Source organism: Astatotilapia calliptera, chromosome 7 (genome assembly GCF_900246225.1).
Source record: "Astatotilapia calliptera chromosome 7, fAstCal1.2, whole genome shotgun sequence".
NCBI lineage: Eukaryota > Metazoa > Chordata > Actinopteri > Cichliformes > Cichlidae > Astatotilapia > Astatotilapia calliptera.
In genome coordinates, this window is record NC_039308.1 from 36,172,126 (window position 1) to 36,185,268 (window position 13,143).

The following is a 13,143-nucleotide window of genomic DNA, read 5'->3' on the forward strand; positions in this document are numbered from 1 at the left end:
ACCATAAGAACGGCATTCGATTCTTGGAGGGATCGTTTGATTATTTTTAGTCAAATCTAACGCAAAGCTAATATCTGCTATTTTCTTCAGTTTTATTGAGTTCATTCTATTTTGCACTCATTTTACTGAAAATGAGTTTATATTTCAAAAACAGATTACGTCATAAATACTGTAACAGCACTGGAATCCCATATATAATATTAAAATAATACAACAATACCCTGCAATTAAAAACAACCATTAAAAGCTATGAAAGCAAGAAGAACCTCTCATGATAACACTATAAAATCTTTACAATAACAAAATAAACATTTCTCCTCTGACCTGTAAGATGCTTTTGTCTTGTTTTTTTTCTATTAGCATCCTCCTGAAATATTAGCTGGCTGTGCTGACAGCAGCACCGTGAATATGACTGATAGCTGCAGCGCTGGCTTTGTTTCTCACAGCTTTCATTAAGCTGCTAACAGGAAGTGGCTAATGAGCCGGGCTGCACTCATTATTATGGAAAACAACACACACATTCGTTATCCTAATCATCTAATCATGGTCACTGCCCTGTGGAGTCAGAACACACACATCTCCATACTTCACCTAGCTGTGGATATTCATCAGCATCTAACTGCCTCCATTTAGCAAAAAAACAAAGTGTAATGGGGCATATTAGCACAACATATTTCTTAGTTTAATGCCAATGTAGGGGAGACACTGGGGAAGTGAGTCGCTCACATGTCCGGGAAACTTTGTCATTAATATGTAGGGTTTTTATGACTTCTTATATTTTAAACTTAAAGAGGAAGTACCAATAAACACTCTTGAACTGTTTACTTTGTCCTCAGAGGACTTTTGAACTCAGTAAAATGTTTTAGAGGCCATAAACAGCGAGATTTCATTTCCAAATCCTTAACACTAATGAGCTGATAAAAAAAGTATATGCAGCATTTATGGCACCATGCAAAAAATTTAAATGCAGGTTATGAAGAGACTGAATATGTGTATAAAAATAAAAAACAAACGTTAAATATGACGCCACCTCAGTTTCTTTTTGAAGCACATTTTTCTCTTTACTTTTACTTTCCTGCCACTTTATAAGAGTTCAAGGCAAATTAGGATCTCCTGAAGACGTTTCACATTAAAAGCCTCCAACAAGAGCGAGATAACATTCCTGCTCAGCTGCTCGAAGACCTTTAATGTGAAGCATTTATGAAATTTGATTGTAATCATTTCCATATTTCTGTGAGTCACGAGGACCTCAGAACACTCACACTCTTAGGTAGACCTGTTCAGTTGTTCCTCTTGGTCCAATGAAGAACGTTCGGGATTTGGTGGAATGGAAGATTGTCATTATGGATGCGATACCAACAAATCTGTAGAAACTGTGTGATGACGACATTTCGTATAGAAATCTCAGAGGAATGTTTCCGGTGTATGTATGTATGTATCTTCATGTTATTTTGTCCATTAATATGCAGAGAAAGTGTGTAAATGGAGCGTGTAGGTAAACTGCTCACGTTATCAAATATATTTAATTTGCAGATGAAGCAAACGGAGATAAAAGGCAGACACAGGAGGGATGAATGAATAAATTGAGAGTGGATTTACAGATAGCTCGAGGCTCGTCATGATAAGAGAAACTTCAGTTTAATACCATGTCGCCTTCAGCTCTGAAATAAGGAATCAAAAAAACATTTAAAGAGGGGAAATGATGGAGAGATGGATTAAAATGCACAAAGTGTAGAAAGGCTTCACCTCCATCAGAAATGCACCAGCTTTACTCCACAAAGTTGAATTCTTTTTCCTTATTCTCCCCCTTCTTCTTACATCTGCTTAATCCTTTGTTTCTTCCCTCTGTAAAGACTTGCATGTGGTTACTGACACTGCTTTGCAGAAAGAAAATCTGACATTATAGAGAGAAGACACAAAGTTCACTCTGGAGAAAGGTTCAGCTCAATTATTTGTTCAAAGGTGTGATAATTGTTGTCCTGAGAAGATTGTCCTGAGCCCATTATGTGTAGAGTAATTGTAGTTCTCATTTAAAGTTATTAAAATGGTTGCTTTGACTTTCAGTATTTTTTATGTGTCTGTTTATAATTGTTCTTTGTAATAATAGCCGTAGGCTCCATCATTGTGCTAACATCATCATTAATTGAGTTACTGCAATGGGGCTTCTGCTCACTGACATTATGATGGGGACAAGGATTTTAATTCTATTTCAAAACTCCCCAAGTGATGCTTATTCACAGAGCCCCAGGCTGTTTGGCCTTACAGGTGTGGAGCCGTTACCGACTGATTTATATTCATTTATTTTATTATTTTCCAGGTAGAAAATTCAAAAGCACATCTGAGTGCCTACGGGGTTAAAAAAAAGTATTTTTCTTTATTGTCTGAGCTTAACAAGTGACAGAGGTGTAGATGAAACGTCTAGTGTGACAGTCATGTGGGGGGCTTTATATGCCCCCCATCAATCCCAACCACCTCCTGCAGGCTCTGGTACAGTTCATGTCATGCTTTTTCTTTTAGCATTTATCCTTTGTTATTCACCTACTTGAGTTATCACCTCGTTTACAGTGTTTCCATGTATCCCTTTTTTTGTTTTAAGTTGCTGTTCTTCTGTTTCATCATCTTATGTTGGATTTATTGCTGATTATCCAGCTATTTTCTAGTGTGCATGCAAGTAACTTTGATTAAAGTTTGCTTTTGATTTCAAATCTGTCTGAATTGGATTTCTTCATCTGGCGGCCTTAGCTAAACATTTTCTTTCATTCAACCCTAGCCCACTCAGACATTTAATTGCACAGGGATTAGAGTGCAGTTAAATAAATTTTCAAGAAAGTACCGTAGCTGTACAAAGGACTCCATGGTAAAGGACGGGCAGACGGCAGCCACTATTGTGACTTAAAGGGAGTCTAATATGTTTTTAATTATTTTACTGTTGCAATACAAAACATGTTAAAATGTTAGTGTATGTACAAGTACAAGCTTTCAATGCCCAGCTTCACACTTTTCTATATTCCTGGCTCTGTATAGCAGAGATTATTGCGTATACACTTATCTTGGCCTTACATCCATGAGTTGCCCCACCCACTTGCTTTACACTTGTGTGTTGTGTGGCAATTGCTCAGGAAAAAAAAACTTGGTGGGGGGGCTAAAACAGTTCAGAACATGATTTTTTGTCCAACTCCCATCATCCTCATCCAGTTGTGGCAGATAGCTGCCGCTCCCTGAGCCTGTGTGTTCCTGTTAAAAGGTTTTCTTTCCTACTGTCACAATGTGCTTGCTCACAGATAGTTGGCTGATTGCTGGGGGTTTCTTTCTTTTAAATTATACACCAATTTTAGGCAACTGTGATTTCGTGCTATATAAATAGAATTCAATTTAATCGAATTAAATAGAACTAAAAGACAAATAAGCATTATTTTAAACTGCATTATACACAGCTGTTCTAGTAAAATCCAAAAATAAAATAAAGCTGGAGCTGAAATGAGCAGAACAGTGCGCTTTAAGCCTTTTATTTTTGAGCAATTATTGTTTGTTAAATGCTTCTCTTTTTGGGGAATCAGGGGACGTCTCTTCTCAACCCCAAATTATCCCTTTTTAACCTTTGCCTTTAGAGATTTATGTAAAAAAAATGTTTGTTTTCAGGAATAGTGGATCAATATATATTAGTGACTGCACGTTAGCTATTAGAGAATAAAAGAGCAGAGCCTTCCGTTCACTGCCAGCTCATCCAGCTTATTGGTATTTCAAATCTATAAGAGGAAAGACACATGTGGACACTTTTTTTCACCCATTTCTCTGTAACTCTGAGCTGCATAAGCAGAAGAAAACAAAGATTCAAGAGCTTTTTTTAAAAGGGTTCTCTCCTTTACATATGAAGGCTCCTCCTGAAATTCTCTGTCAACACAAACCAACACAGTCTCTGGGACCATTGTGTGTTACGGTACATTTCAGGAACAAATACACACTTTGGAAATGTACGACTCGTGTTTACATGTCAGAACATGGCACTTTATGATCAGATTTGAGGCGTGACACACTGAAGACGCAGACTCTTCTCCTGTTTATTGTAAACATCATGTGATGTTTGCCGGCGGTGGCCGTTGAGAGTGGAGTGTAAACAGAATATGAATGTGGTGCGAGCACAGAGAAAGACTCAGAGGGGACACCGAGACAAAGACATGAAAGGACAGAGACGAGCAGAGAGGCCCAGCTGGAAGGAGACTGAAAATACCCGAAGGTTAATTTGCAGATTTTCTCCTGAGTCCAACAAACAACAGCTGCTTCTGTTTGATTTCAGCTTTCTCTGCTGTAGAAAAATAAGACTAGCTTGTGTTTCATTAGAGGTGCTATCACGGATTCTAATTGTACGGAAAAATCTTGTGGTACTGACAGCATTAAAAGAAACACCTGTTCATCAGCTAGTCTGAAGAAGACCTAATGTCTTCATGTGGCAAGAAAACTTTTCTGTCTGTCACTTCCTAACTTTAGTTCTGTAAAAACAAAGCCCTGCCATTTAACTAAATGAGAATGCCAATTAAGTTGTGCAAAAAGAATATACGGTCATCTGGGATAAAGTTTCTGCAACTTGAATCCACTTAAAGAATATTTCACATTTATCCTTTCCTCAAACTACAGAAAGCAGAAAAGACTGATGTAGCTGTTACGTCTGAAAAGTGAAGACAATATAAATGGGCCTTAAACCTGCATTCTTGACCAGCAGGGGACGACTTCTCTGGTTGCAAAGAATTGCTCATTGTATAGTAGTCTATAGGAAAAATAGCTCTGAGTTCCCTTACCTTGGTCCAGGTGAGCACTTTAAAACAGGACTGAAAGCTAATTTAAGTAAGCCGCACATGCAAATCCCCCCGAACACTTCCTCTGCCTGAGGCACTGACTTCTCGCTGAATCCTCACGAACATGAGTGGTGCAAAAACAAATTGCTGTAACAGTCATGTTTAACTGCTCGTGACACAAATGAGTTCACTGTTACTGGCACTGACAGCTTTTTTTTTTTTTTTTTTTTTGAATGTGTGTTTATGTGGGGAAAAAAGTATTTTCAGCCCAGTGGGCGTCATTTGACCACTGACCTAATTCTGGCTCTGGTCACCGCAGGACAAATTTCACCCTGCAGTCCAGCGCTGTTCCTGAGGTGATGCTGAGAGACTTCATGCACGATAAACTTCCCTACAGATTGTGCTGACTTTAAAGCACAGCAGCAGCCTGATGGGATTCAACTACAAATATAGATTGCTTTCAGTCTTGTACGAAGCCTGGGGAAGTTTAGCTTTCGCAAAGCTTGATGTGAATATATCCGTATAATTTTAGGGTAAGCCTACATCTGTGAAGCAAACAACAAAGTTTTGAAAGATGCTACAAAGACATTTTACTGTAATTAGAGGAAAATAACAATTTAGAATATTATTTATCCCAAATTATATAAAAGTTTTATCTTGGGAAATAGTTTTGTGATCCTAAGACCTTAACACAAACAATTAGTTTCTGGTTTTGTGAGAGAATTACACACAAATCAGGGCACAATTAATGATGAGAACATTTTGTTTTAGACTTCTAGAAGTTTGTTTTCTGATCTGGAATACAGGAAGGTTTCTGCTTGGTTTCAAAGTGACACTACCAGCCCTAAAGACCCAGCTTCTCTCCTGAAACAGATGGTCTCGAGCCTTGATTATAACATTAGGAGTGATTCTGGCAACTGAAAGACCTTTTATTTAAATATTTAGCAGAGGTGTAATTCTCAAAATCCACACTTCAGAGTGGATACCTCAATTCTTCTTTCCACAGTCTATAGTTTTTCTTTTGTTTTGTTAGTGGGGATTGATATTTATAATGAGGGGAAACCAATTTTTACCACAGGTGTGATTCCTCAGTTAGATCATGGATTAAAAATTAACTCAGTTTATTTGTAGCTCTCGCTTTACCTGAATGACCTGTGCACATTGTAGCTATCAGCAGACTTGTATGCTTTTAACATGACATTTACAGCTCCGCGTAGTTAACCAATAAAAGTACGTGGCTAATTTGTACATCATCACATAAGAACATTATTAAATGGCTTTTTCTGCTAAATGCTGCTTACTCTCCACACAGAGAGTGTTTTATCTGTATATTTCACCAGAAAGCTTTTCTAGCATACCGGTAGTTAGGTCAGCTATTTCTCTGTCAGTGAAGAGTCATTATTCAGAACTCTTCTGTTACATATTCTCAGTTTCATCTGTTTTTACAACTAATTTAATCTTGTTGAACCTGAACTTTTTCAGGGGATATCTGAATACACGATGAATTTAAAAATAAATAAAATAAAAACTACAGAAGTCTCTAGACATTCAAATGGTGATTTTCATATTTACCAATATTTACCAATATTAGTTTATCATTTAGCCTTTTAAATATTTTGTCTGTAAACTTTGGGGGGAACGGTTTGCCACAGCTGCTGAGTTACAGTCCCAGGATGTTCATAATTACCTCTACACAATCGCTTCACAGGAAAAACTGCTAGCACTGATATGAAATGAATAAGATTTCAGAAAAAAAGAAATTTTGAAAATAATTGCTTCAAACCAAACAATCAACAGAATCCTTGAGCACCTTCAGTTTGTATGTACGAGCTGCTGAGGAGCAGTAAGACAATAAATACAAATATATTTTATTTATGAAAACCTCCTGAAGCAAACAGTCAGCTCAGAAAAACAACAACACTGCATTTGATTCTGGAGGTTATCTGTCAATGTAGCAATGCCAACTGTTTTCGCCCTATTCTGTTTGCTTATTCATTTTTATTTTTATTTTTTAAATTTCCACAGAGGTGGGACAACTCTTGTTATTTTTTTTTCCTTTTTTACCTAAGGAGCATTGGTAAGTGACACAGTTTTGCTCTTTAATTTTACACAGAAACCTTTGTGTGTTCTTGTTTTTCTATCCAAGTTAGGACGTAAGTTGATACTTGACCAAGTAAGTACTGTCATGCGCCTGGTGGGAAAGGGTCATATAATAATTCTATTTCCTCACCTAGTACACTGAGCTCAGCGTATGCAGTGATGTTGTGGTTCTTGTTGGAGGCTGTACAGCTGTAACTGCCAGAGTCGTCGTCAGTGACGCTTCTGATGATCAAGTTGCTGCCCGCCAGTAGAGAGTACTTCTTGTTCCTAAAAGGGAGGAAAGAGTTTTTGCATTTCATTATTGCTTCTTTGTTACTTGCATAGAGGAACGATCAGCCTAGCTTTGTTACCTTAATAATAAGTTATTTCTATATATACTTGTCACCCATGCAACTGATCTACGCAACTATCTGACCCATTGCTGCAGCTCAGTGCATTTAGGCATGTAGACATGGTCAAGACAATGTGATAAAGTACAAACAGAGCATTGGAAATGGGAAGGAAGGGGATTTAAGTGACTTTGAACTTGGCATGGTTCATTAAGCCAAACAGCCTGGTCTGAATATTTCAAAAACCAATAATCTACTGGGATTTTCCAACACAACCATCTCTACAGTTTACAGATAATGGTCCATAAAAGCAAAAATACATATTGAGTAAAAATTCTTTAAAAATGATTTGTTAAGGTTGGAGGTCAGAGAAGACTGGCCACACACTTTCTGGCATGAGTCAGTGTGTGGCTGGCAAACTGTGGACCCAATTGCAGAACACAGGACTGAACATAAAACAGTTTTATTGCTGGATTTTAATGAGGGAGATACAAAATTACCAAAACTCTGACACAAATCAAAAACTTACTAGTTTCCAATACTGATAATACAGATCACACGCAAGGAGAAGTATGACAACAACATGACTATGAACAAAAGAAGATGGAAGACTTAAATACACACATGAGGTAAGAACAGATTGGAAACACCTGGAGAACACAGGTGAACAGCAAATCTACAAACAGCAAAACAAAATACACATGGGACATGAGACAAAATTAGACAGGGAACATAAGCTTATAGACAGAGACCCAGACTCAAAACATGCAAACTCTATGTAGCAAAAGCATAAACACAGAGACATGACTGAGAGAGGACACAAGAGTCACCTGATAAAACTAACAGGACCAGACAACCACAGAGACAGTGAGAAAGAGAAACATGATGGGGACCACAAATGATGATAACCAAACATTACAAAACTAAGATATAAATCATTTATATCCTTTTCATCACATCCAAGTTCTTAAATAATCAGGCTCCATCTTATCTTTAAGATTTTATACTACCTATAAAACCCCAACAGACTGGGCTTGTTTGTGGTTCCTATAGTATTTAAAAATACTATGGGAGGCAGATCCTTTAACTTTCATGTTTCTCTTCTGTGAAACAAGCTTCCTGTTTGGATTTGGGGAAAAGTCACCATCTCTACTTTTAAGATAAGGCTTAAAACTTTCCTTTTTGATAAAGCATATTGTTAGGGCTATATGACCCAGGTGACTCTGAATCCTCCCTTAGTTATGCGGTAATAGCTCTAAACTACTGGGGGCATCTTCACTCACCTTTTTCATTCACTATATGTTCTCCATACACCTCACCTGGAGCCACAACATCATCACCCTAATAAAGAAGGCCCAGCAGTACCTAACCTGCCCGAGAAGCTGTGTCATGGTTTTTGAGTATGTTTGGACTTTTCTTATCCTCTGGAATAAAGAGATGGTTATGTTCAGTTTTTAAGAGCCTCTGAGTTTTAGCTTTTGGTTATTGCTTGCTTTCATGCCTGTTCCCTTTTTCGTGTCCAGTCTGTGTTTTGTCTCTTCTGTCTGTCATGTGCTTCCATGTCTGATTATTCGCTGTCCTAATGTAGAGCTCATGTCTGTCTCAGTGTGCATGTCACTTCCTGTTTTATTTTGACAGTTCCTCATCCCATGTGTGTTTGTTCAGTTTTGCTTCCCCTCTTTCATTAGTTGGATTTGTTGCAGCTGTGTCTCCACCCGTTTCCTATCCTCTCATCTGTATTTACGTCCTCATTGTTCCTCTGTTCCATTTTTGTTTGGCCTCATGTCTGTGTTAGTCTGCAGTTTCTGTGATTGTGCATTTTGGTTTTCTGAAGCTCCAGCAATATAAGCTGTTCGAGTTCAGTTTCCATCTCCATCTGCAAACTGCCAGCCACACATGAATGCATGGCAAGCTGCTCCAGAAATTCTACCTCTCCTCAGTGGACAGTAAGCTCTCGTACTGCCTGGGTGTTTGGTACGCAGGTACGCTACTGAGAAAAGGAAGGCTGTGCAGAGGGTCATTAATACTGCCAAAAAAATCATTGACTGCCATCCCTGGATGCCGTTGTCAGATCCTCCTGTCTCAGAAAAATCAAGACCATCACAGGCGACCAACTGCACCCCCCCCACCTGAATGACCCAATGCCCTCTGGACCAGGTCCTACACGATCAGACTCACAAACAGCTTCATCCTCTTGGCCAGGACAGCAAACAAACAAACCCCACCAAGCCATGAGCCATGGTCTGAGCAACCCTCATCACTCAGACCACTCGCACACAGACTCTACTCAGACAAAACCCTTTCAAGCACTTTGCGACGTGTCCTCTAATGTGCCTTTTACATTATGTGCCTTCTTCCTGTTTTGTATATATTCCACTTGCTTGTATGTACTCTCCTTGTCTGTTATTTATTCTTGCTGTCCTAATATTTATATTTATTCCTGCACCGTTTGTGTGGAACACCCAAATTTTTGTTGTACAATGTCAATAAAAGCCTATTCTATTGTCTATACACCACTCTGCATTTAATGATTAGTCATCATTAATCTCTGGCTCACTTCCAAAGCATGTCTTGGTCCTGTCGTCCTCCCCCCACCCAAACCAGTCGTGGTAGATGGCCCGAGTGTGGTTATTCTGGAGGTTTCTTCCTTTTAAAAGCTTTTCCTCCCCATTGTCACCAAAGTGCTTGCTCATATGGGTTCCTATAATTGTGCTGAGTAAGAGCTAGGCATGCCACTACAAACTAGACACAGACCAAAGGTAAACAAAAACAGAGACAAGGACTGACTACACACACAGAGATGAGACAAAGAGTGGGTGAAAATGAGAGGGGACAAACAGTGTTAAAGAAGAATTATGGAATATGAATATAAATAAAAACTTCTGTTATCTCTTCCAATTTATTTGGTGAAATTTCTAGGAGCCAAGTTGGGCAAGTAGGGTCAGTGAAGACTGCACCAAAGATTGTTTACAAAAGGTTGTTTCAGGTTATTTATTTTTACATAAAGAGTCCAAAACTTTAGTTTTACTACAGCTGTCTATTGGTCATACTAAAAAAAGGTAATTCAGTGTATTAGTGAATCGCTAATATGTTGTAATAACTCTTTTCTGCAAAGGAATGTAAAAATATAATGCTATGAATACGCATAATCATTCAAACATTTACCACCAGGGCATAGCAATCACTGGGCCATACTGGGATCAGTGTGGGTAAAATAAGATGTGTGCTGTTGGTGGTTTAAACATGGATTAACACAGTAAAGCAGACAGACCAGCTCTGAATCAGTTCCTCTCCTGTCCTCCACTGGATGCTCGGAGTCGGGTAACCAGAGGCTGAACACTCAAGCACCGCATCTGATCCCAGCAGAGCTGTTACTCGGGTCGGGCTCTGAAGGAACTGGAGGTTCCTGCTGACGCCAGGTTCTGAAAGAGAAAAGAAAAGGAGAAAAGGAGAGGGTAAAGGTCAAACATAGTCTAATACATTCTAAGACACACACAATTTGGCCACGTGTCATTTTATAAGGATGCCGTGTGAAAACAACAGCAATCATCTGCTTGTTAACCAGTCAGCCAAAAGAGCATTTTTAGCATTCATTGTGTTCTATTTTTTCACAAAGGTAGTGAAGGAGGATTCTGCACAAAACGGGATAAATAATTTCCTTACAGTAATTTTGTGCATGGATGGATCATGGGTGGTTGTGTTGAACCAGAAAAGTGTGAATTATTGGCTTCCATAAGTGGGCAGGAAATAAAATAATCTATCCCCTCTCTTCTGCTTTTCTTTTCAGAGTCACAGGGTGGGGGGACTGGAGCCTATCACAGCTGTCTTAGCGTGAGAGGCAGGGTAGACCATTGACAGGTTGCCAGTGCGCCGTGCACCTATGGGCAATTTAAAGTTTCCAATTAACCTATCCCCACTAACTGCATGTCTTTGGATTGTGGGATGAAGCCAGAGTACCCGGAGAGAACCCACACAAACACGGGGAGAACATGCGAAATCCACACAGAAAGACCCCGGCCTGATGGTGGAATTGAACTCAAGACCTTCTTGCTGCAAGGCAACAGTGCTAACCAACATGCTGCCCTGGCAATGAAACAAATGCCCTCATTTTAATTGTATTAGCATGTAAACCATTGGAACTTTTTAAACTATGATAGATGCATTATTTAGAGAGTTCTTCATGTTTATATGATTGCTGATTGATGTGACTGCTGTCCTTGGTCCTGCAAGATTAGCTGGTTCTGAGGACAGATGTGAACAGCTAATCAGTAATCATTTACATGCCAATGAGTAACCAGCTTATTGAGAAAAATGTGTCAGTAAAGGTAAGCTATAAGAAGCATAAGCTAAAGTCAAAGGTTCTGCTTTTGTTTCTTTCTTTGCTCTTGGGAGGAGTTCCTTGGATGACATCTCAGCTGAGGACCTGACACTAATTAGAAAGCAACTATTGGATTTCTCCAAGGTTGAATACACCTAGCATCAGTATGGAGAGGTACAAAAAACAAGCTTAAATAAAAAGCTCCTTTCGGTTGTATTCCTACCTGTAAACACAACACAAGAAAAGGGAAAATGGTTCTTGGTTGGAAATATAAAAGGTCTCAGTTAGGCTGGTGCAATAAAATGGTTTCTTAAAAGACACGTGAATCATCTGAATTTTTATGTTTGTTTTTTTTTCTTGCTTTCCAGGGTGATAAGTCCCTGCAAGGGATTCCTTAAAACATACAAGGTCTCCTAAAATATTTTAGTTTATGCTATGAGACTAGGCTTAATTTAAAAAAAAAAAAAAAAGCTTGTAAATAACTGTCAGGTAAGCATCTGTATGCAGAAAGTCTGTACAAGATCATTTAGTTTAGTGGAAAAAAATCAACAATTTAGATGAAAAAGATTGAATGCATTTTGAGAAATCATCTCTCGTTTATAACCTAATTCTGCTTCCACATTGACATTTCTCTATTTGAGGCCTAACCTTGATGAGCTCATGCAGTTTTCCACCAAGCTGATTTGAAACCCAGATGCATCTCCAAGAAAACAGTGTGAATGTGCTCCTTTGATGGACAAACCAGAAGAAGTCGCGTTGTGTTTCATCCACTGGCAAAGGCGTTTAGTGGTCTGATATCCAACACAAGCTTTCATCTAAGAAAACCTAAGGGCCTGAAGGAACACACACGTACACACGTACACACACACACGTACACACACGACATCTATACTGGGTCAGGCTTGTGTTCATCCTCGGGCACCCCCTCAGGGTGAAAGCAAATCTGACTCAGAGTGACTAGACCCAGAACCAGACTATTTCCTTTAGTAGACAGGAAGTTACATCATTATCATAATCACCATCATCCGCCAGTGGCACTGACACACACCAATATGCACCTCTAACGTGAAATATTTTGTAATCATCTTTTACTCCTTATCTTTGAATAGGCATGAAGTTATTTCACATTTGCTGCTCGTCGTGAAATAAGAAACAGCCGAGCCATTTCCCCCTGAAAGTGAATTAAGGTGATCAGAGCATGAATATTCTAAGATTCACAAGTTTTTCAAACTTGTGTGACCCTTTGCAGATTACAGCTCATTCTAGCTTGACTTTATAAACTATACCGTATCTACAGCTTAAATTAATTTAATAATTAAGACCCTTTCTTTGGTACATTTTGCTTGTAGGTCAGACCTCTTACTTCCAGAACTGCCTTAAAGTCTAAATAAGGTGCCCTGGAAACATTCGTCAGAGATGGTTGATGGTGCTCACCTGGCACCAAGTACCACCATATTTTTAAATTCACTAAAATCAGCCTTTCTTTTCTCATTGCCCTCAATACCCAACCAGCCTGTTAAAAAGGCTGCTTTTCCTTCCAAGTACCACCAAGAGCAGGGATGTCACTTTGACCTTAAGAGCGCCAAACCAGTGGAACTGCCCTTTA

The 13,143-nt window shown here is 38.9% G+C and overlaps 1 protein-coding gene across 1 annotated transcript in view; it reads right to left on the minus strand.

Annotated features, from left to right (window-relative positions):
- Positions 1–13,143, minus strand: part of dcc (DCC netrin 1 receptor) — a 246,414-nt gene that overhangs the window by 212,569 nt on the left and 20,702 nt on the right. The window contains exons 4-5 of the mRNA XM_026172224.1: positions 10,491–10,641; positions 7,021–7,157 (exon numbers count right to left, since the gene is read on the minus strand). Coding sequence (XP_026028009.1) covers positions 7,021–7,157; positions 10,491–10,641 — 288 coding nt within the window. The remainder of the gene's footprint in view (positions 1–7,020; positions 7,158–10,490; positions 10,642–13,143) is intronic.